Here is a 21,725-nt window from a genome sequence, read left to right as displayed (position 1 = left end):
TCTGGACTCCAATATAAGATAATAATATTAATAATATAATGGCTCATTAGCTGTTATGAATGATGTAATAATAATAATATAATGGCTCATTAGCTGTTATGAATGATGTAATAATAATAATAATATAATGGCTCATTAGCTGTTATGAATGATGTAATAATAATAATAATATAATGGCTCATTAGCTGTTATGAATGATGTAAATGTGTGTGTTTTTTCATACCAGTTAGTTAACAGCTTGTTCTCTCAGCAACCATCAATGACCTGGAAGGAAGTGAAGTTTACAGAACAGTATCTCTAAGGGAGATGCACTTCTCACCCTATCTCTAAGGGAGATGAACTTCTCACCCTATCTACACTCACTGTGTAGAGTAGCAAAAATTGCTGATCTTGGCTATTTTTGCTATATTTGAATTGAAATCCTGAAAAAAATGTGGCCATTTCTTTTTATCGAAATCCTGAAAAATAACCTTTTTATTGAATTTCAAATTAATTTAGTTATAGTTGTGTTAACATTATGAACTAAATCCAAACACATTGGACATACAAAAGCGGGTCATGTTTGCATGTTTGGAATTGTAACAGCTGAAATCAATACTATCACTATTCCACCATGCTCTCTGAGAATCTCCTCAGCTTTCCAGTTCTCTTCTGGATGTTATTCTCCAAAACGTGCTGCAGACTGCAGAGTGAAAGTAGGAGGAACTCAGCTGGATTTGAACTCACAACCTCTGGCTCACATGGACATCATCTTAACAAGGGTGCCACTGAGCTCTCAGTGATTTTTAGGTTGTAAGTTGTTCTTCTTGGTGTCACTTTTCAAATGGGGCCTTGGGATCATGTACAGAGCATTTGAATGGTGCTGTGCATCAAAGGTGTCTTTAGTGCTTTTAAGTGTTATCGTTTATGTTAATCAGATAATACAGAGGAGAAACCATGACAGGACACAGACTGTCACACATGTCCACATGATCCAGATGTTGTGGGTTCAAATCCCACTCTGGGCTTTATTCTGATACTTTACTTTGAAGAAAGAACGGTAAACATGTTTGCCTGAAAAGGAATCTTTGAAATGTTTCATAGTTTTAGAAATATAGTGCTTTCAAATTTGAGACATGGATGTGATCCTAGCAGCCAGCCCAGGTGTGTTCTGGTCCTGTTGATTGAGCTGAACAGGACCTAGAAAACTGGCTCCTGCTCAGCTCAATCAACAGGACCAGAACACACACTCGTTACTTTTCTTCCAGTTTATTATACTCGTCGTCACGCTACTAGTCCTACATACTTACCGTATATTTCTAAAACTATGAAACATTTCAAAGATTCCTTTTCAGTCAAACATGTCCACCGTAAGATGAACCTAAATAGGTTTGAATGGGGTTTCTAGGTGTAAGTATGTAGGACTAGTAGCATGACAAATTTGTGCTATTGCCATTGAGAATGCATTGGGCGTTTAAGTTAAATAATAAAAATTATGAAAATCATGAAAAAACGACATAGCCTACTATAGTTCATGGTTTCGGAAGACATACTATATGTACATTTTTTCACAATTTTAAATCTAGGGTTAGGCATAGTTTCTACATGCCTACACCAGCCAGTAGGGGTCAGCAGACATACTGTATGTCATTTTTTCATGATTTTCACAATTTTAAATCTAGGGTTAGGCATAGTTTCTACATGCCTACACCAGCCAGTAGGGGTCAGCAGCGACAAGGAAAAGGGGAGAAGGGAACTAAAGATTAGGAAATGTAATTATTACAGTATGTTCCACTATAGCTGCTCTGCTCAACGCTAGTCTAATATAGGACCATCTGAATTTCACGGGAACATTACTCAGGCACATTGATTCACTGGCAGATAATGCATCTTGGGCAGCATAAATTGGAAATATGAAAAATAACATGACACCATTTTTAATAAAAACATATATTTATTTTCATGGTGCAAGTCAATCACTGCACTAGTCACTTCATCTTCAGCTTTGTTTTACATTCCACAACAAATGTCATTCACAATCCATATTGATAAGCAAAGAAAAGAAATACAAACATTGCATCATGTAAAATCTTCATTAGGGGGCATGGTACGCGCTAGGCCACAATGCTCTGTATGTTCCATATACAGCTATATATGAGCACACGCGCTAGCTTATTACACTTGCTTAAGGCTACGTATACAGCAGGCTGCCTTTAGACCAGTGGTTAAATGAACAATGACAGATTAGCTTGTGTCCATTCAGAATGCAGTGTTTCTAGTTGTCCTCGTCTTCAAAGTGACTTGAACAAGGTGATCTTCCTGATTATTATACAGTTTGGTCACGGTGTAACTCCAATGTATTGCATTTAAAGGGATCGTTTTGTTTTTTTTACCTTAAAACGTACAATCCGGTGGAGGGCACATGTGTTTTACGTAGGCCGACCGACTGAGCCTTTGAAGGTGAACAGTCACCAAACACATTGGAAAGTTATGTCAAATAGTCACGTCCCCCTCACAATAGAACGACATGATTCAGGTTAAAAGACTAAGTGACCCATTTAGTATTGGTCCCCAAAACACACACAGAAAAAGAATATATATGTATGTATATAGCCTATATATATATATTCCTTTTCTTTTTTTTTTACAAGAAAATAAAGCCTATAACACTCACATTCTCATCGCCAGAAAAGGGAATTAAGTAGCAATCTGAGATTAAGTTCCACAGTAGGGAAGGACTTCACAACTTGAACTTAAAATGAATCAAACAGTACAAATGTCTAAAGCAGATGTAAGTTTTAATTAAAGCTGATTCAGGCAGGGTGGACATACGCCACTCCCCAGTCCTTTCCAGGGGTCTCAACCCTGTGGCACGGTGTAGTTTAGATCAGTGGTTCCCAAACGTTATAGTTCAAGAAAGACCTAAAAGAGAAATTAGACGTTTGCTCGGGACCCAAACTAGTGCAAATAGCAGATCTACAAGCCCGTAGCTTGGAGTTTGTAGATCGTCTCTTTTCATTTCCACTTTAAAGTTACATTTGTGGAATTTATAGAATTTTTTATTTTTTATTTACGTGTGTAAATTTTTTTTTCGGGGGAAGTAATAATAATAATAATAATGAAAAAAAGGGGGGATATTTACGTGCAACCCACAAACATATGGGTGTGTTTGGTGTGTGGTTTAGATGCATCCTGCCCACTGGGTTTTCAACCCCAATTTATAGCCTATTGTTCAGGCAACAATCTCCCTGGATAGGTTTGGTCCATTGTGTGGCTCAGCCAGCCCTCTCCTGCCTCACTTATACAGTATATACCCTGCAGCCCTCTGCCATATTAATCTTCTCTCCCATGTTTTCAGGCAGCTGGTTGTTTTAAGGGTCCACTGCAGGTCCATTGTTTTAACCAGCTGCATGGTACATTTGGCTGGTCGCGAGGCCCCTGTTGGCCTGATCCATGACCAAGCAAGGTGGTACCCTCGGCGTGTGCACGGCTGAGGGGGGGGCGGGGACGGGGGACTCTGAGGCTAAGCTCCCCCTGTCAGTCTTCTCTCCAGGCGGTCCAGCTTGGACAGGTTCTCCTTCAGGAGCTTGGAGCTGGGGCTGAGGAGCAGGGCTCTCTGGTAGTACATCCTGGCTGCTGCATAGTCTCCCTGTCACATGCGCACGCACACGCACACACACACACACACACACACACACACACACACACACACACACACACACACACACACACACACACACACACACACAGTTCAGTACTTCTACTCAACTACATCTCAGAGGCAAATATCGTAGCCTGGAAACCAGACGAATCTGCCATTGCAAAACAGTGATAGTAGTCTGACTATGCCAGGCTACAAATATTGTACTTTTACTCCACTACAAACATTTGAAAACTTTAGTTACTTCGTAGATTTTGATCATTATTACAAACCACTCCAGTGCTGTATACATTTCGGCCATATGGCATTTATTTATAGTTATTTATTATGTTCAAACATGTGAAATGACAAATAAAGTGAATCTTAATTGAACCTTGAAATTAGCCGATCTACAAGCTCACAATGTGTAGATCTGCCATTTTCTAAAGATTTTCATACAGTTGAAAACTTGTGCAATGAGACATTACTGCATAATTATTACTTTCTACTTTTGATACCAATACTTTTGTACTTTTACTCAAGTAAATTTAGATTTCTTGACTTTTACTTGTATTTCTATATTGCAGTATTGATACTTTTATTTAAGTAAAACATTTGAGTACTTTTTCCACTACTGCATATGTGATTGCGAATGCAGTGAGCGATTACTATAGAAGCCTGCCTAGCTCGTCTGTCTGTCTATCTGTCTGTGTGTCAGGCTGTAACACCACTCGCCCGCCACCAGAGGGCGCAGCTGTATCACACAAAAATACATGCACGCACACACGCACGCACGCATGCACGCACGCACACACGCACAGCTGCGTTTGCTTCCCGCATTCATGCGTCTTACTTGTTTGTAAACGAGGACAGTGTTAAAGTTACCTTCATGTGCTGAATCCCTCCCATGTTCATCCATGCCTGGGACTGGTCAGGTTTGAGTTGTACGGCCAACTTGTAACTCTGTTCGAAAAACATGATACTGAGGTCAGTTTCACTCATTGAACCACCACCGCTTGTGGCTCAAGAGCTTAACACCGAAATTCACACCAGCAAGATGCAATACCCCCAGCACTCTGAGTCACAGGGCTCTATCTTGTGCACCCCCTTTTCCCTAAACTTTTTGCCATTTTTTACTATTTTTAAAAACATTTTAAAATAGTTCAACTAGCCGATCTACATCGACACGTTGTGAGCTTGTAGATCGGCTATTTGAACTATTTTAAAACGTTTTTCTAAATAGTAAAATATGGCAAATAAGTTTAGGGATAAAGGGTAAGGGGTGGCACAAGATATAGGCCTAACTGTCTGTTCTTGGAAACGCAACCAGCAACCTGTGAGTGTCAGCACTCGCAATTTATCAGGGCCGAGAACATCCATCAGCACTCGCAATTTATCAGGGCCGAGAACATCCACAAAGACCTGCTCTACAAACCCAGTCTTTGTTGACTCACTGAGAGAGTGAGGGGAGGTTATCTCTAGCTGCACATGGTGTTCTGTGAGAACTGCTAGCTGAGGGAAATGACGTTATGTAGTTGGGATAGATAGCAGTGGGACGGTGTTATATCTCCACCTTTTAAGGAAGAAAAGAGATGGAGTGCGTTTGAAGTTTAGGGACTTTTATCTTTTACTTTAAAGTGCCTGAACAGAAAGACTCAAACATCCCACAACCCTTTCTAAACTAACATAGTGTACTGTAAGGAATACATAGTAGATAATGTGAGGCATTCTTTGGAAAATGAACCCTGACAAATTAACCCCAGCATCCGAATTGTGGGGAACACTTGCAGAATGCGTCAATCTGCTATTTTCAATGAGGACATTTGATGTAAAGTGAAAACAGAACATTAGTACAGGGCTGTATACATTAGTATAGAGCTCTGGGGGACTCAGGTCAGGTCCTGTTATGACCTGAGGGTCATTTACTTTCCACAAATGACCAACCACTGTACATTATTCTGCACAGATATTTGTCAGCAAAAATCTATACTTTTACTATGTTTCACAGCAAGACACGGTTCACTCAGTTCTTATGTAGTTGAAAAGAGCCAAGAGAGTTTACTTTTCAGAGACGGGAAGAGAGACAAAGAGTGAGTCAGCACTGCAGAGAGAGAGAGAGAGAGAGAGAGAGAGAGAGAGAGAGAGAGAGAGATAGATGGTAGCACTGCACCTCGAAGGCTCTGTCCAGCTGGTTCATCTCCCTGAGCTGGTTGCCTTTGGAGAAGTGTAGCTCTGCTCTCACTGATAGATCACTGGGGTTCTGCTGCAGGGCCTGGTCCAGAGCATCTAGAGCCTTGGGGAGAGAGAGAGAGAGAGAGAGAGAGAGAGAATTCTCCTGTTTTAAGCCATTTAACCTTTTTTGACCTGAAATAGCCGACCTACAAGCTCACAATGCGTCACATCGCGACATGTTGACAAAGCCTCTGCCTTTCGCACAGCTTCCTTCAACAACTGTTGAAGAACTAAGTATAAAATAGGACTTAAGTGGTTAAGAGGAGGAAGACTGAGCTCGTATATTTAGCAGAGTCTGGAACTCCATGTGCAGTGCTGTGTGTGGGCTCCTGTTCCCCCAGAGAAAACTAACTTCCTGCAGTCATTCCAGCAAACCTCTCTGGCAGGCTAACTAACAGAGTGGAGACATTATTTTTAGCCATTAGACACAAATAACCTCCATTCTTTTTAGCTCCTCCCTTATGAGATGCCCGAGATAGAGTGAGAGAGTGAGACGGCAGGAAGAGCAAGAGAAGTAATGATGGTTGGTGGTAATAAAGAGACGAATGTTGGAGGATGAAGCCTGAATTCATGCAATCCTCTCGATTAAATTAATGTTCTCCCTCGTCAACAAAACCACCACCAATGTTAAATGGTCGTGTGTGTCCTGACCATAAGAAGAGCATGTAGACAGGCCGGATGTAAATGGAAAGCCTTCAACGTTTTTTTTTCTCTGTTGACAAACGTGACACATTCTGATATTTCGTTTTAGACAAAGTCTTGAGCATTAGAGCCCAAATGATACCAGCATTGTGAACTTATGTATGGCATGACAACGTAATGTAATGCAGTTTCCCAACCTGACCTATTCATGAATCCATCATCCCTGTAGATACCCACCATATAGTTATATTCAGACATTTTAGCAATATTTTACAAGTCATTATCCTCTGGTGTTATTCCTCCAATATTTAAATCAGCTGTTGTTGAACTGTGATTTCTGTTGTTGAGTAACTTGAGTTGCATTGAGTTAGACAAGCTTCTGCATTAATCTCCCAAAACCATTAAAAGCCATACACAATACACAAAATAAGCAACATTGGCATAACTGTTGCAACACCACAACAACAGAGAGAAATATAAAACCAAGACGGCTTCAGTAACTCATCTCCCAAACACACACACACAAGCAAGTGTGTGTGTACACGCACACGCACACACACACACACACACAAATGGATACCTCTGTGTAGTTGCCGCGCTTGCTGTAAATTGCAGACAGGAGACGGTAACATTCGATACAGCTGCCCTGTTTAGATATGATTCCCATTGTCATCTTCTCTGCCTCTTTAGTTCGTCCTGCCATCGCTAAAACCTGGGCCTGAGCGGGAAGGTGTGGGGGGAGGAGGGGAGAGAGAACATGTACTGTACTTAAGTACAATTCTGAGGTATTCTTTTACTTTACTGGAGTATTGCAAATGTTCAGTACTTTTACTTCTACTCCACTACAGGCGACACTACGGGCGACAACATCAACATGCGTGCTTGGCTCTCACCAGGGCCAGCCAGATGTCAGTGCTGTCAGGCTTAAGTCCAGCAGCCTCCCTGTACACCTGCAGAGCCTCCTCATAGCGGCCCGTGTTGTAGTAGAGCGCCCCTAGTGGCGTTAGGATGTCGACCTTCCTCGTCACCTGCAGTGCCCTGGTGGGGAGGGGCAAACAAAAGACATTTAACATGATGCAAGTAGGCGTGTTATTACCACAGTCACACAGGAACACAGTTAACATCTGAACATCAGTTAACATCTGTCAGGTGAAAAGAAGCGGCTTGGACTCCTCATGCATTGTAGGAAGCATGAGGTCAGTCCTTTGCTCTCCCCAGGTTGGCAGAGGCAGTGTAGAGCCCAGGTTTACATTAGAATGATTAGATAATTGACACTGGGTGAATAAATGGGTTACAAAATTGTGGGATAAAAAAATAATACAAATAAAAATAAACATCAACATTCAGTTTCATAGTGCAATCTCAAGACAAGAGCATGTTGGTGAGTTTAAGTCCATTGGTGATATGCAGCCTAAATGGCAATGGAATGACTACGTGTTTTTTTTGAAGAATGAGAATACCAGCACTCACGGATTAGTCCTTTAAGGCACTTTATTTCCCCTCCTGACCATGCACCCGGTAAAATGTTCAAAGAGTTTGAGACAAGCTGGAGTCGTGCGTGCTTCCTTTGCACAACGCGTTCCTCACAGTCACACAAGACGAACACAGCATGCCTGTCCTCAGTGTCCTGGCTGCTTTTCACTACAGTTAACCCTCTTATGGCCACCCTAATTAACAGTGGATTGTGCCTTCTACCTGCACTATTCATATAATTCATAATTTTAATGCCAATAGAAAAATCCGTGACATACACACTATATCTATTTTAACACGGTAATCCTATAGTATTATACCCAGTCCTGATGGTGGCGGTAACTTCACCATTATGCCGATTTTGACGAAATAGAGCGAATCTGGCGATGTCATTTCCGGTTCTACGGATCACAACATCCGCTAGTTTTCTTCACTGTGTTACACAGTCAGATGTCCGGGATGGTGGTTTGCTACATTAAGCCCCCGATTATAGGGAATAAAACGTTTACGTAATTTACGGCAACGGTTATGATGGCTTTTTTGATTCATTACGTCAATTAGCCATAAGGGGGTTAACAGAAGGCTGGGACTACTTCTGAGTTCTGATACAATAATTGAATTGCCTTTGTTGCTGGATTTCTCAGTCGTGCATGAGTTGATTGCATGTGGCTCATACTCATTACATGAGAGAATTGTCAGCTCTGCGAGAGACCGATTTTAACAGTTACACAACAGTAAGAATTAAACATTTAAAAACCATAAACCAGACTGTAATTATCACCTTGCGTGAATTAATATATCCCTTAGCTGCCAGATTCATACATTTATCTCCTGTGTCTGAGGTGGGGGCCTGAAATAAAATTTGGAGGCTGAGGGTCACATCTGCACCCCCCCCACCCCCCTCCTATTTAAATAACGACCAGTCCCTAACACAACCCACTGACCCTAGCTCCATAGGAGCACCGGCGATAGTGCAGGCGGTGCGCTGAATACGCGTTCATTCACTGGGCACTCAAACGCAAAAAGTGTCGTTCTTGATTGTGTTACGTGCACGCAAACCCAATGCACGAGCTTGACCTTTTGATTTGTGTAGCGCCAGGGCCCTCGGAGGGGTCAATTCGGCACTGTGTCCACACTCTCACCTCTTGTACCATGTCTCCGCCCCTTTGTTGTCATTGGAGGAACGGAGGAGTCGGCCTAGGTTGACCATGGCGACATAGTGGGCCGGTTTGAGACGCACAGCGTGCTGGTAATGCGCCGCCGCTCGCTCCCCCTCACCTAGGAGATCACGGAGAGGAAGATGGTGAAGACGAGGACAGGAATGACGATCAAATGAGCACATACTGTATTTAACCCATTTAGGACTAAGACCAGATTCTACTAAATGTCTTCTAAATCCTGACAGTTTTCTGAAAAACCTATGTTTCTATGTCAGTGGTTCTCAAACCATTTCAGCAAAAAAAAACAGAAGCAAAGATGAGTTAAAAATGTTTGCTGTGAAAGAATATATTCAAAGATTTGCACACATTTTCACAACTTTTCAAAAATAGCAGATCTACAAGCAAATTTTTTTCAACAGCTAAAGTTTAAAAATAATGGGTAAAGTGGTTAAAAGCTAAGGTGACACAGATGCGTTCCAGTACTTAATGGCTTAATGATAGAGGTTGATTGAGGCTACAGAAATGCACAAGCCATTTTGTATGTCAACAACTTGTTCTCAGTCAAATACTATCATGGTCAAATATCAAAAATATCAAATACTAATGTGGTTAATTAACCCATTAAAAACCGAGAAAGCCTCTGCGTCATTTTAGATTTTAGCGTTGGCTATTCAAAAAAAGCCGATATCCCTTTGAATTATTCATCATTGGGGTCCATGACGTGAAAATGTTTGACATAGAAACTTGAGATTTTTCAGAAAACTGTCATGATTTAGAAGACATTTGTAGAATCGAGGTCAGGTCTAAATGGGTTAAAAAACAAAAAACCCTCGAGGTCCCCCACATTGTGAACCACTGCATTTAAAACAGTGGCGAGCAGATGCAGCAGTGAGTTGAACTCACCCGTATCCACCAGAAACACCCCGTAGTTGTTGTGCAGGTCGGAGCTGTCGGGACACTTCTCGATGCCTTGCAGATACACCTGGTTGGCCTCAGGAATGCGCTTCTATGGGACAACGAGGGCAGACAGTAGAGGTATGAGGAGGTGTAAAAAGACGAGACTAATAGGTTGAAGGCCAAGCTTACAGAATGCCCACGTTAACCCATTAAGACCTGTGGCTGATTCTACAAATGTCTTTGTACCTAGCATTGTTTTTTTGAGGGGCGCTAGCCCCTCCTATGCCCAGCTTTGTCTGTTTGTGTGTACCCCATAGAAATGATTTGATGACAAAAAGTGAGGACAGAAAATTGAGGATGCCACAAGTGAAGTGATTAGTCAATTGTGATTGGCCGGATTGTGATGATGTATGATGATAAGAGCACAGGTGTGATTTTTAAATCCGGATCCAGGTAGCAGAGGACACAATGGCCCCTTTTCCATCAGGGTTGAACTGGTTCGGTTGTTTTTTCACCTAATATTGAACCACACCAGAGTGTTTCCACTGAAAATAAATTGGTTCAGAACCCGAAACATGCGTCTACATGCGTCTACATGGGTCTACATGGGTCTACATGGGTCTACATGGGTCTACATGCGTCTACATGCGTCTACATGGGTCTACATGGGTCTACATGGGTCTACATGGGTCTACATGGGTCTACATGCGTCTACATGGGTCTACATGGGTCTACATGCGTCTACATGGGTCTACATGCGTCTACATGGGTCTACATGCGTCTACATGCGTCTACATGGGTCTACATGGGTCTACATGGGTCTACATGGGTCTACATGCGTCTACATGGGTCTACATGGGTCTACATGCGTCTACATGCGTCTACATGGGTCTACATGCGTCTACATGCGTCTACATGCGTCTACATGGGTCTACATGGGTCTACATGGGTCTACATGCGTCTACATGCGTCTACATGCGTCTACATGCGTCTACATGGGTCTACATGGGTCTACATGCGTCTACATGGGTCTACATGGGTCTACATGGGTCTACATGTGTCTACATGGGTCTACATGTGTCTACATGTGTCTACATGGGTCTACATGGGTCTACATGCGTCTACATGCGTCTACATGGGTCTACATGCGTCTACATGGGTCTACATGTGTCTACATGGGTCTACATGGGTCTACATGGGTCTACATGCGTCTACATGGGTCTACATGCGTCTACATGGGTCTACATGTGTCTACTCGCAACCGTTTGGTTGCAAGGAGTTGCAACCAAGTTCGGAAAGTTTGGAACTGGACCCCAAAAAATGGCAGCCGGTTCCGTGAAAGCACCAAGGTTTCAAGAATCTAGAACGGAACCAGTTCTAGAACCAAAGTTCTTTTGGTGGAAAAGGGGCCAGAGTGCGATAGTTGTTAGGCCAGTTGCTTTTTTCGCGAGGCTCAGGGTGCCTCTGTACACACTTTGTTTTAATCCACAGCACCCCCCTAAATTACATTGTTAATTTCACTATAACATATTTATGTCATCTTCTACTTTGACATTACATTTTAGCATCACATTACAGTATAGTATACATACATACAATAGGCTCCACTACACCTATTTGTACTGTATAGTAGTATCACCGGTCAAAAGGTCAGTGTGTTTGACCTGTTCAGCGTAGAGTGATGCAAGGCTGGAGTAGGCGTCAGCGAAGTGCGGTCCAAACCGAATGGAGTCCTTCAGCAGAGCCTCGGCTTCCACCTCCTTGTTCTGGGATCTGGAACACAGTATTATAAATAAAAAAAGTGTAAATCAGTGGTTTCCCAAACGTTTTAGCTCAAAACTCAAAAGAGAAATTAGACGTTTGTCCCGGGACCCAAACAGTGAAGCAGATCTATTTTCACTACTTCTCAATTATTTGTAAAATATGAATTTATGGAAATTATTAGATTGTTTCATTTTATTTATCAAATACTTTTGTATTTTTTTTATCGTTTTGAATTGATGAAAAGTTGTGATATTTACTTGTGCCAAAATAAATATATTTAGGAGATATTTATTTGCAACACCCCAAAATTGGTCCATGACCCAAAGATGGGTTCCGAGTCTCTGACCCACTGTTTGGGAAACAGTGGTCTATATTATGGCTATGGATTCAAAGTATCCGTATTGCACACGCACGCATGCACGCGTGTGTTTCTTACTTGAGCAGGTTCCCCAGGTTAAAGAGGGCTCTGTTGTGCTGAGGGTTGATGTCCAGGGCTCTCCTGTAGTAGCGCTCGGACTCCTCCGGGTGGCGCGTCAGGGTACCCAGGTTGTTCATGGCGCTGGCATGGCGAGGATAGAGCCTGCAGCGAAAAGAGCGGAGTGGCGATTTACTTTTGCACGACATTGGTGTATTTTCATACAGAGAGAGCCATGCCCGCCCGACACAACGCAGTGAATAGGTATGGGATGATAATCGTTATCGTTTATCGTGATGAAAAAAAACTCACAATAATCCTATCTCAGAGATTTTAATTTAGCGAGAAATTGTCCTCGTCATCACCACCTAAACCCTTTATACATATAATATGAACCTGTAAAGAGACACTCTGATTTCACTATATACACTATGCATGCTAAATGCCTAAATTGTAATACACACATCGATTAGCCAAAAATAACAGATCTACAAGCTCATCGTTCCAACACGCTTGTAGATGGGGTATTTTTGGCGAACGTTCCCCCAGGAATAGGGATGCTGGGTGGGTACTGTGTAAGTGGTTAACAAAAGTGGCAAAGTTTTAAGCATATTTTGATTATCCTGATAATATCGTTGATTGCAGACATGTCATTTTCATATCGTCCCATCCCTAGGGGTGAATGGGTGCCATTCAATCATCAATACAATGCATGGAATTGTGGACAAAATCTTATCCAACGATAACAGAATATTCTTTAGTTTTGGGTCTGAGAGGCTAATCTCATCAAAATGGTGGTCCGTGGCTCAAATGCTGAATAAATAATAATAAAATAAATAACATAGTGGTTTATTCATAATGTTTGTTTGCGTCCTGGGGGGACACCAGATGTATATTTTGGGACCTCGAACTAAAAACCTTTGGAAACCACATGGTCTTGTGGATGCTAGCCTGATGTGAGCTGGGTTTGGTTTGGAAGCTGATGAAAGTCCTTCAACGTCTCTGGTCTCAACTGGGCAGCAAACAGACTAATTAACCCACTTCATAAGCCCTATACACTCGTATGATGAAGCAACTCCATACAAGTGAATGGGAGGGGTACCCTCTCTATAGGGTACCGGAATATTATATTTAACTCTGTGGTGTGTATGCTTCAATAGTAGCACACCTCAGCTGCAGTCCTCAACTGCTTCAAGGAAAGCTGAGAGGAGGCTGGAGAGAAAGAACCTCTGGAGCAACATCCCTGGAACAAACTATTTTTAGATGGGGGTCATCATTTTGGGGGTCCTTGGCATAAAAAAAAACACGTACTGCAACATATAATCAATCATGTAACAATAATCAATGTATGGAATTAGTACAGGTTTGTACAGGTATATGTGCATTGTGTGAATATGCTTACAGTACACGTGCTTTAATTAAAACATGTAACCATTAGCACTTGACCTAGATATGGATGGCCATGTAGACATACCTTGGTCATTTGTTCTCGTTTTTGTTACCTAGGCTTGTTTTTCTTGACCACAATGTTAACAATGTAATTTAGATAGCATGATATTTTACACAGATGCTAGGTTCACCGTTTACCTGGTATCTGATAGTTTCCATGTACAGATTGTTATTTTGACAGTATATCGTTTAGACTGATGCTAGGTTCATGGTTTACCTGGGATCCTAGTTTACTGAGTTTACCTTTCTTATTATAGAAGTCGCTCTGGATGAGAGCGTCCGCTGGATGCCTAAATCGTGAATGTAAGCAGATTTTTTTGAAGGCCAAAGCCAATAAAAGCTCTTTTTGTGTGTTTCACAGAGCTCAAACAAGCAGACAATCGGACAAAAGCTGAATCCTGAAAGCGTTCACAGTCCACTCCTCTGACTGCAATAAGCGTGTGTTATGCTTGTAGATCGGATTTTTTAAATACATTTTGGGTGATGGAAGAGGTAGGGGAATTCTTGCTGCTTCGGGCTGGCCTCGAACCTGCGACGCTGTGCTTACTAGGCAGCTGCCTTAACCACTACACTAGCTCCAGCCTAGTGTCATGTTGCCAAACTGTTGCCTCTCGCAATTTTCAAATACTTCCATCATACAGTGGAGCCTTCTCCCCACTTCCATTTCGTCTTTACAGTCGCGCAGATTTATCCTCATCTAAGCCTATATAGCTTACTGCATATCAGAAAAGGAATTACAAAAATAAGCTGTAAGGATAATTTAAAATATATATACATACATATATTTATATACATACATATATTTATATATTGAGTACTCAGATTTCTGGAGGTGAAGTTCCAGACTCTATATAGCATTCGGAGATTGTGGAATAGTTGTCTGGATACGCGATACTAGCTCCACTGAGCCCTACAGTAAAAGTTAAAATGTTGAAAGCAATGAAAATTGCAGCTTGTGTGACTAAATAATAATACAAATTGGAACACAGGTTCATGTTTCCCTTTCCCGACGACAAGTTCGTGGACAATCATACAAGTCAGACGGCATCAACGGGCTCCATTATTCTAGTTACTGTGGAAACCAGGCTGGATCGTTGTCAAGGAACTCAGGAAGGAGCTCATGCAGCATGCATGTGGCTGCTGCAAGAACCCAATTACTGTAGCTGCACACACACACACACACACACACACACACACACACACACACACACACACACACACACACACACACACACACACACACACACACACACACACACACACACACACACACACACACACACACACACACACACACACACACACACACACACACACACACACACACACACACACACACACACACACACACACACACACAGTAGGGGTGAATAATCACCTGAGGGCTGTAGTGTAGTGGTGAATTGCCTCCTGGTGTCGACCGGTGTCTTTCAGAAAGTTGGCATAGTTGTAGTGAACCTTGGCATTGTGAGGCAGAGTCTGAATACCAGACCTGAGAGGAGAGGAGAGCAGAGCGGAGGGGGGCAGAGGAGAGGAGAGCGGAGGGGAGGAGAGGAGAGCAGAGCGGAGGGGGGCAGAGGAGAGGAGAGCGGAGGGGAGGAGAGGAGAGCAGAGAGGAGGGGGGCAGAGGAGAGGAGAGCGGAGGGGAGGAGAGGAGAGCAGAGTGGAGGGGGCAGAGGAGAGGAGAGCAGAGTGGAGGGGAGGAGAGCAGAGTGGAGGAGAGGAGAGCAGAGTGGAGGAGAGGAGAGCAGAGCGGAGGGGAGGAGAGCAGAGCGGAGGAGAGGAGAGCAGAGCGGAGGGGAGGAGAGCAGAGCGGAGGAGAGGAGAGCAGAGTGGAGGGGGGCAGAGGAGAGGAGAGCGGAGGGGAGGAGAGGAGAGCAGAGAGGAGGGGGGCAGAGGAGAGGAGAGCGGAGGGGAGGAGAGGAGAGCAGAGAGGAGGGGGGCAGAGGAGAGGAGAGCGGAGGGGAGGAGAGGAGAGCAGAGAGGAGGGGGGCAGAGGAGAGGAGAGCGGAGGGGAGGAGAGGAGAGCAGAGAGGAGGGGGGCAGAGGAGAGGAGAGCGGAGGGGAGGAGAGGAGAGCAGAGTGGAGGGGGCAGAGGAGAGGAGAGCAGAGTGGAGGGGAGGAGAGCAGAGTGGAGGAGAGGAGAGCAGAGCGGAGGGGAGGAGAGCAGAGCGGAGGAGAGGAGAGCAGAGCGGAGGGGAGGAGAGCAGAGCGGAGGAGAGGAGAGCAGAGTGGAGGGAGGGGGGGGGGGGAGAGAGCAGAGTGGAGGGGGGCAGAGGAGAGGAGAGCAGAGTGGAGGGGGGGGAGAGAGCAGAGTGGAGGGGGGCAGAGGAGAGGAGAGGAGAGGAGAGGAGAGGAGAGGAGAGGAGAGGAGAGGATTTTAAACAAATTGTTGCTGTCGGACAGAAACCTCCATATTTCAAGTTCAACTTTTTATGTTTCCGTAAATCAATGCCCTAGTTCACCATACAAGAGTGTCACACTACAATAGTGAAAATAGCAGTTCCACAAACTAACAAAGCGCTGCTATGTTTTTAAAATCATTAAAAAAAGGACAGTTTTTTTCTTTACATTTCAAGGATTCTGCCCGACAGCGATGAAATGTGTGTGTGTGTGTGTGTGTGTGTGTGTGTGTGTGTGTGTGTGTGTGTGTGTGTGTGTGTGTGTGTGTGTGTGTGTGTGTGTGTGTGTGTGTGTGTGTGTGTGTGTGTGTGTGTTTGTGTGTGTGTGAGAGTGTGAACATAAACACCAGAGTCAGAGGAAGTAAGCTTTATGTGAAAACATATTCAAGGATATACTGCACTTTTGTCTCTCTCCCTCTCCCTCTCCCCCCTCTCTCAACATTGTATCCTTCACAGATACACTTTCCATTTATGTACAGTCAACATTGATACCAGACTGAAAGACACGAGAGAGAGAGAGAGAGAGAGAGAGAGAGAGAGCTTATCAGTTGAAGGAGGCAGACTGATAGGATCATGGATGGATAAATAAATAAATATAACGCCCCGTCTATTAGAGTTGCACTATGAATTATTCAAAGCCCACTGCAAATGTGGTTTATTGGCAAAATTCACAAACTCCCAAGTGTATTAAATGAGCAAATCAAGAATAATTTAAATAGCCCAACACGGCACAACATTATTTCGTGTGGTTTCTCCAAATTCAGAAAAAACTGTTTTAATGACTATACTGCAGGCTCAGAATTATTCAAACTGTCTACAGAGCACCGAAGTCTGGCGTAATTTACACATCCTACCCGGGTCACGTTACCCCCCCATTCTGCATTCCCATAGACATATTTTATATTGCGTCAAATAAGAACTGTGTTTAAAAAATAAAGGTATTTTTTCTTTCGCAGGGACCTCCCACGGGGCAGCACACCTAAACCTAACCTTAACCCATGTCTAACCAATGACTAGTCTAAACTAATTGCACCCCCTTTCGGGTTCCACTTAACCTTATTTTATTATTATTGTTATTTCAACACGGATGTACTGTAAACAAAGGATGTCACATTGGAAAGAGTTTCTCTTCTTTCTGCCGGTAAAATAAACCTTGTAACTGCGACCTTCCGTTCTTTAGTTATGGGCTGTTCAATTTGGTTTTTACCAAAAAACGCAATCTCGGAAAATAAATCAGAGATAGAAGCATTTTTATAAATCCTTGGAGTGTACGGGCTGGAGGTTATTTTTTTTGGACCACATGATTTCTGGGTGTAGTGTTCACTGAAAGTACTAGGGATGCAACGATATATCGGCCACGATATTTGCCGGTATCGGGAAAGACATTAAAGGTGGTTGCACACTGGGTGTGTTTTTCGGAAAACCAATGGAGAAGCGCTGCTAGAAATCCGAAAAGCGCGCTCTGTGTGCAGGGACCTTTTCACCCCGAACGCCCAGGGTTATTTAATCCATTAAATCATAGCGCCCAGCGATTTATAGCAGCGGAGCACATTTAGCGACGGACCGGATGTTATCCCGGATGTGGCTGAAGTAGCTTGATGTAGCCAAAACACTCTCGAGGCGATCGGCAACAATGGGAGGTACGATTAATTCTAACGCGACTAGTGACAGGACCGCGGTGGGCCATCTAACACAATCTTTTCTTAGAATTGGACGGAATGATTTAGATCAAGAGTTATTAACATTTTACGATTTTAGATCTCGTCGGCTAAAATGGGGGGGAACATTTTTGATGACGTCCCACCGGAAAATAACATCGAGTGACACTCCCAGCCTGCGGAGCGATGCGATCGGTTTTGCTATCAATAATCTCCATCTTTTTGATCATTCTCCGTCTTGAGCGCTGGGCGTTACTAATTGATAGGGCAGAGAACTCCGTCCTGTGCGCTCAGGGTGTTAACCGATAAGCATCCATTTTGCGCTGGCTATGTTGGTGTGTTGGTTATCTGGCAGCCTACCAAGCTGTAGATTCTGAACAGTTATTTCTATAATGAAGATGTATTTGTTTCCCTGGCACAGAAGGGGAAAATAAATCAAATAACACCAAAAACTAAATAAACGAATATCGGTATCAATCAGCATTGTCTATTGGCTAAATTGTTATCGGTATCGGCCAAGAATTTCAATATCGGTGCATCCCTAACTGGAAGTCATAGCATCATTCGTAAGGTTGGCGAAGAGTGTCCTCTAGCAACACCGGTATAGATAGACTAGCCCATTCAGGGCGGGAACCCCTTTTGGTGTTTTAAGCATTATGTTATACTTTTAGCTATTGAAATATAGCAGATCTACAAGCTCATAGCGCGGCACCGAGTGCCGCGCTACGAGCTTGTAGGTCTGCTATTTTTGAAAGATCGTGATGGGGGTTGGCGGCAAATTACATATATTTTTGGGGGTCCTCGACATGAAAATGAGGTTTTTCAGAAAACTGACATTTTGTCGAATCGACCTCAGGTCTAAATGGGCTAGACGTGCAGGCTGTACCTGAACAGAACCTCTCTGGACAGCCAGATGTGGTTCTGCTGCACCGTCTTCCAGGAGAACAGCAGCAGCAGCAGCAGCATGGACACGCTCAGGGCCGTGGTGCCCCAGCGGCCCAGCACCGAGCACAGCCTGCCCAGGCCATGGACCACCAGGATGCAGTAGCCCATACTGGAAGGAGGGAAGGAAAAGACAGAACATGAACAGTGGCGGAAAGAAGTACTCAAAACGGTTTACTTAAAGGTATATTCAGTGATTTGACTTAAATCAAATATCACTTATTTTTTCTTTTTTTCTGGATAATCCTCCCTACTATAGAGTGTGCTGACCATATAAGGAGTTCCTTCCTGTCCCCAGTGAGCCCCTGGGGTCAAAAAACCCTAGTTTAAGTTTTGGTGGCGGGTGGCAAAACCTTCATCCAATCAGGATAAGAGGGGCCTTCCTCCAATCATGATCGAGTGGGGGCGGGCCTGTTGCACTTCCCCCCACTGTAGAGCGTGCATGTGCACATTTTGTTACCGGGGCGGACTGGGTGGTTTTCCAAATCACCCAAATCACTGAATGCTCCTTTAAAAGGGAACGTGAGGTTTTTTTATTTTTTTGTTTTCCCAAAAAACACCCCAGAACTTAAAATGTTGTGAATGAATGTTAAAAGTATTAACATCTCTCATAGTAATCTGTGAAATCATCAGCTGCAGAGACAGATAGTGGAATACTTCCAAGCTAGTCTATCTCTCATCAGTCAACAGACACCGACGAGATACTCAGCCAAGAATAAAGCTTGTTTTGTCCAAAAACGCAATTTGGGATTAAGTACATCCGAGATGAATGCATTTAGCTAAATCTCATAACGTGTAGGCGGATGGCAGGCAAAACTTTCACGTCCTGTTCATTTCTGGATGCATCTGTTCAATCTTCTGTATGTAGAACCATTCATACGTTGGCGAAGGCCACGACCTATCATAAACCACTGAAAAAAAACTCTCACCCAAGCAATCCTCCCACTCTCACAAGTCAAAACAACATACAGACTGGTAAGGGAAATTAAGCGCACAGCGCTACACATAGGGTGGAAGCCTTGTATGCCCAAACGTTTACCCTTCATGAATAAAAAGAAAAAAAGTTCTGATGGATCCAATGAAGTTATTATTTAGTCACAAGCTATTTGTTCATACTTTTCATTGGTTAAATATTTATCGCAATGTATTCAACTTCACTGCAAGCAGAGTGACAGCCAATCAGCTGTGAACTATTCAGGCCCAACAGCCAATGACAGCGTTTGGCTACATGCCATGTAACTACTCGATAATTCCATTGTTTGCGATAGATTTTTTTATTATTAATATTATGGATTAGTAAGGGATCTATCAAATAGCTAGTGACAGCCGAGAGAATGACAGGAGGAATGTATATGAAAGGAAATGAGAAACTCATCTTTAATCAATAGGAAAGATTCACCAAATATAGCAGATCTACAAGCTCAAGCTTGTACAAGCTTGTAGACCGGCTATTTTTTGAGGAAGCGATGCAGTGTGGAATGAAAGCGCACCAAGGAAAGTTGCAACTCAAGTCCGTTTCACTCACTATAGATAGAGGGTCTAAGTGGTTAAACTGAAGTGAAATTGATACATTCCAAGTATAATGCGGTACCCTGGGACTTGGCACATGGAACACTAGGGTGCCACGGCACCCACTTTGAGAAACCCTGATTTGTAATTGTATGTCCATCATTCTGAGGATCTGACCCGGGTGGTAGAACTTGGAGAGCATTTTTCAACAGAGACTGCTACTCTCCAATGGCCCAGCAGGGAGGAGTAGTGAGCACATAATATGTCATTATGAGTGAGATGGAAGTTGAGGGGATTTCTGCCCCTGCAGACATCAGCCGCCACATAAAACCCCCTGCTTTGGTGTGGTTAACTTACTCTGTTTGTATTGGTGCGTGTGTGCGTGTGTGTGTGTGTGTGTGTGTGTGTGTGTGTGTGTGTGTGTGTGTGTGTGTGTGTGTGTGTGTGTGTGTGTGTGTGTGTGTTCGCATGTGCACAGCTGCGCGCACAATCCGCACATGTGTGTATATAGGCTTATGACTAGGAAGCGATTCAGGTTAGGGTCATAATTTGGCCTTTGGAGGTCAGATGTATGGATTGGGTTATGCCTCATTCCTATTTAGTTGCACGCAGACAAATGGCAGATCTATACGTCAAACGAAAACAAGGGCTCGCAACTCACTTTGTAATGCTCCAGGTAACTTTTATTTATTCACGAACACAGCAGGCAGGACATACAACGTGTCAACCTGTGTCTGTCTTTCTCAAGTATACAGTAATACATATACATACTTGAGAAAAACTGTAAACATTTGTAAGTTAGTTTTTCAAAGTGGTAAAAGGGACACAGCTCTGTTTACACAATTCTTTATTCTCGGCTTTTAACTGTGCATATAAGCTTTCGGTTTTGATAGTTTTTGACAATGTAAAGGTATGTTTTCTCATGCCAATAAGGCTCATTTAAATTGAACTGAGAGTTGGTCACAGTGTATTTAATCCTGTTCTTATTGTATGTTTATGCTTTCTATTCATCTACAATGAGTCACTCAGGGATAACTCCCTCCCGTGTGGCTGTTTAGATATGCGTTATGTATCCCGGTCAAATGCTTTGATCATCATGTGTGACAGAAGAGGTAAATAACAGCTGTGATACTTTCCCCAGCTGCAGTACAAGTCACATTGCTTCAGCCACAGATTCTTCTCATCTCCTGCCATACACACCTTTTTTCTTTTTTGTATTTACTTCAGAGTGAAGAATAGTAAAGAATAATGTTGGGTGTGACTAATATGTAGAAATTATACTGCAAATTCAAGAGAGGGGGGAACACACATGAGAAATATATAGTTGACTTAATAGGACAATGCAGGGAAGGTGATTTACAGACAGTAGGAAACGAGAGGGTGAGACTAAAAAGAGAGGACAGAAGGGGTGAGAAAGAGAGGAGAAAAGAGAGAAAGAGAGGGAAGAGAGAGAGAGAGAGAGAGAGAGAGAGAGAGCGAGAGAGAGAGAGAGAGAGAGAGAGAGATGCAATTAACCCAATGGTGTCATTACCACCGTGAGCATCATGGAGTGTATTGTCTTGT

General features: G+C 43.2%; 1 protein-coding gene across 2 annotated transcripts in view; it reads right to left on the bottom strand.

The window, feature by feature from the left end:
• Positions 1-1,927: 1,927 nt before the first annotated feature.
• The window catches only part of tmtc1 (transmembrane O-mannosyltransferase targeting cadherins 1), a 77,378-nt gene continuing 57,580 nt past the window's right edge, over positions 1,928-21,725 (bottom strand). For both annotated transcript variants that reach the window (XM_079494633.1, XM_079494634.1), the window contains exons 9-19: positions 18,598-18,765; positions 15,030-15,143; positions 12,224-12,367; positions 11,688-11,796; positions 10,030-10,132; positions 9,109-9,244; positions 7,387-7,531; positions 7,074-7,211; positions 5,790-5,912; positions 4,505-4,582; positions 1,928-3,628 (exon numbers count right to left, since the gene is read on the bottom strand). In XM_079494633.1, coding sequence (XP_079350759.1) covers positions 3,503-3,628; positions 4,505-4,582; positions 5,790-5,912; positions 7,074-7,211; positions 7,387-7,531; positions 9,109-9,244; positions 10,030-10,132; positions 11,688-11,796; positions 12,224-12,367; positions 15,030-15,143; positions 18,598-18,765 — 1,384 coding nt within the window. In that variant the 3' untranslated portion in view covers positions 1,928-3,502. The remainder of the gene's footprint in view (positions 3,629-4,504; positions 4,583-5,789; positions 5,913-7,073; positions 7,212-7,386; positions 7,532-9,108; positions 9,245-10,029; positions 10,133-11,687; positions 11,797-12,223; positions 12,368-15,029; positions 15,144-18,597; positions 18,766-21,725) is intronic.

The sequence above is a fragment of the Electrona antarctica genome (assembly GCF_951216825.1).
Source record: "Electrona antarctica genome assembly, chromosome: 23".
NCBI lineage: Eukaryota > Metazoa > Chordata > Actinopteri > Myctophiformes > Myctophidae > Electrona > Electrona antarctica.
Note: the sequence above shows the minus strand (reverse complement) of the source record. Positions and strands in the feature narration are given on the sequence as shown.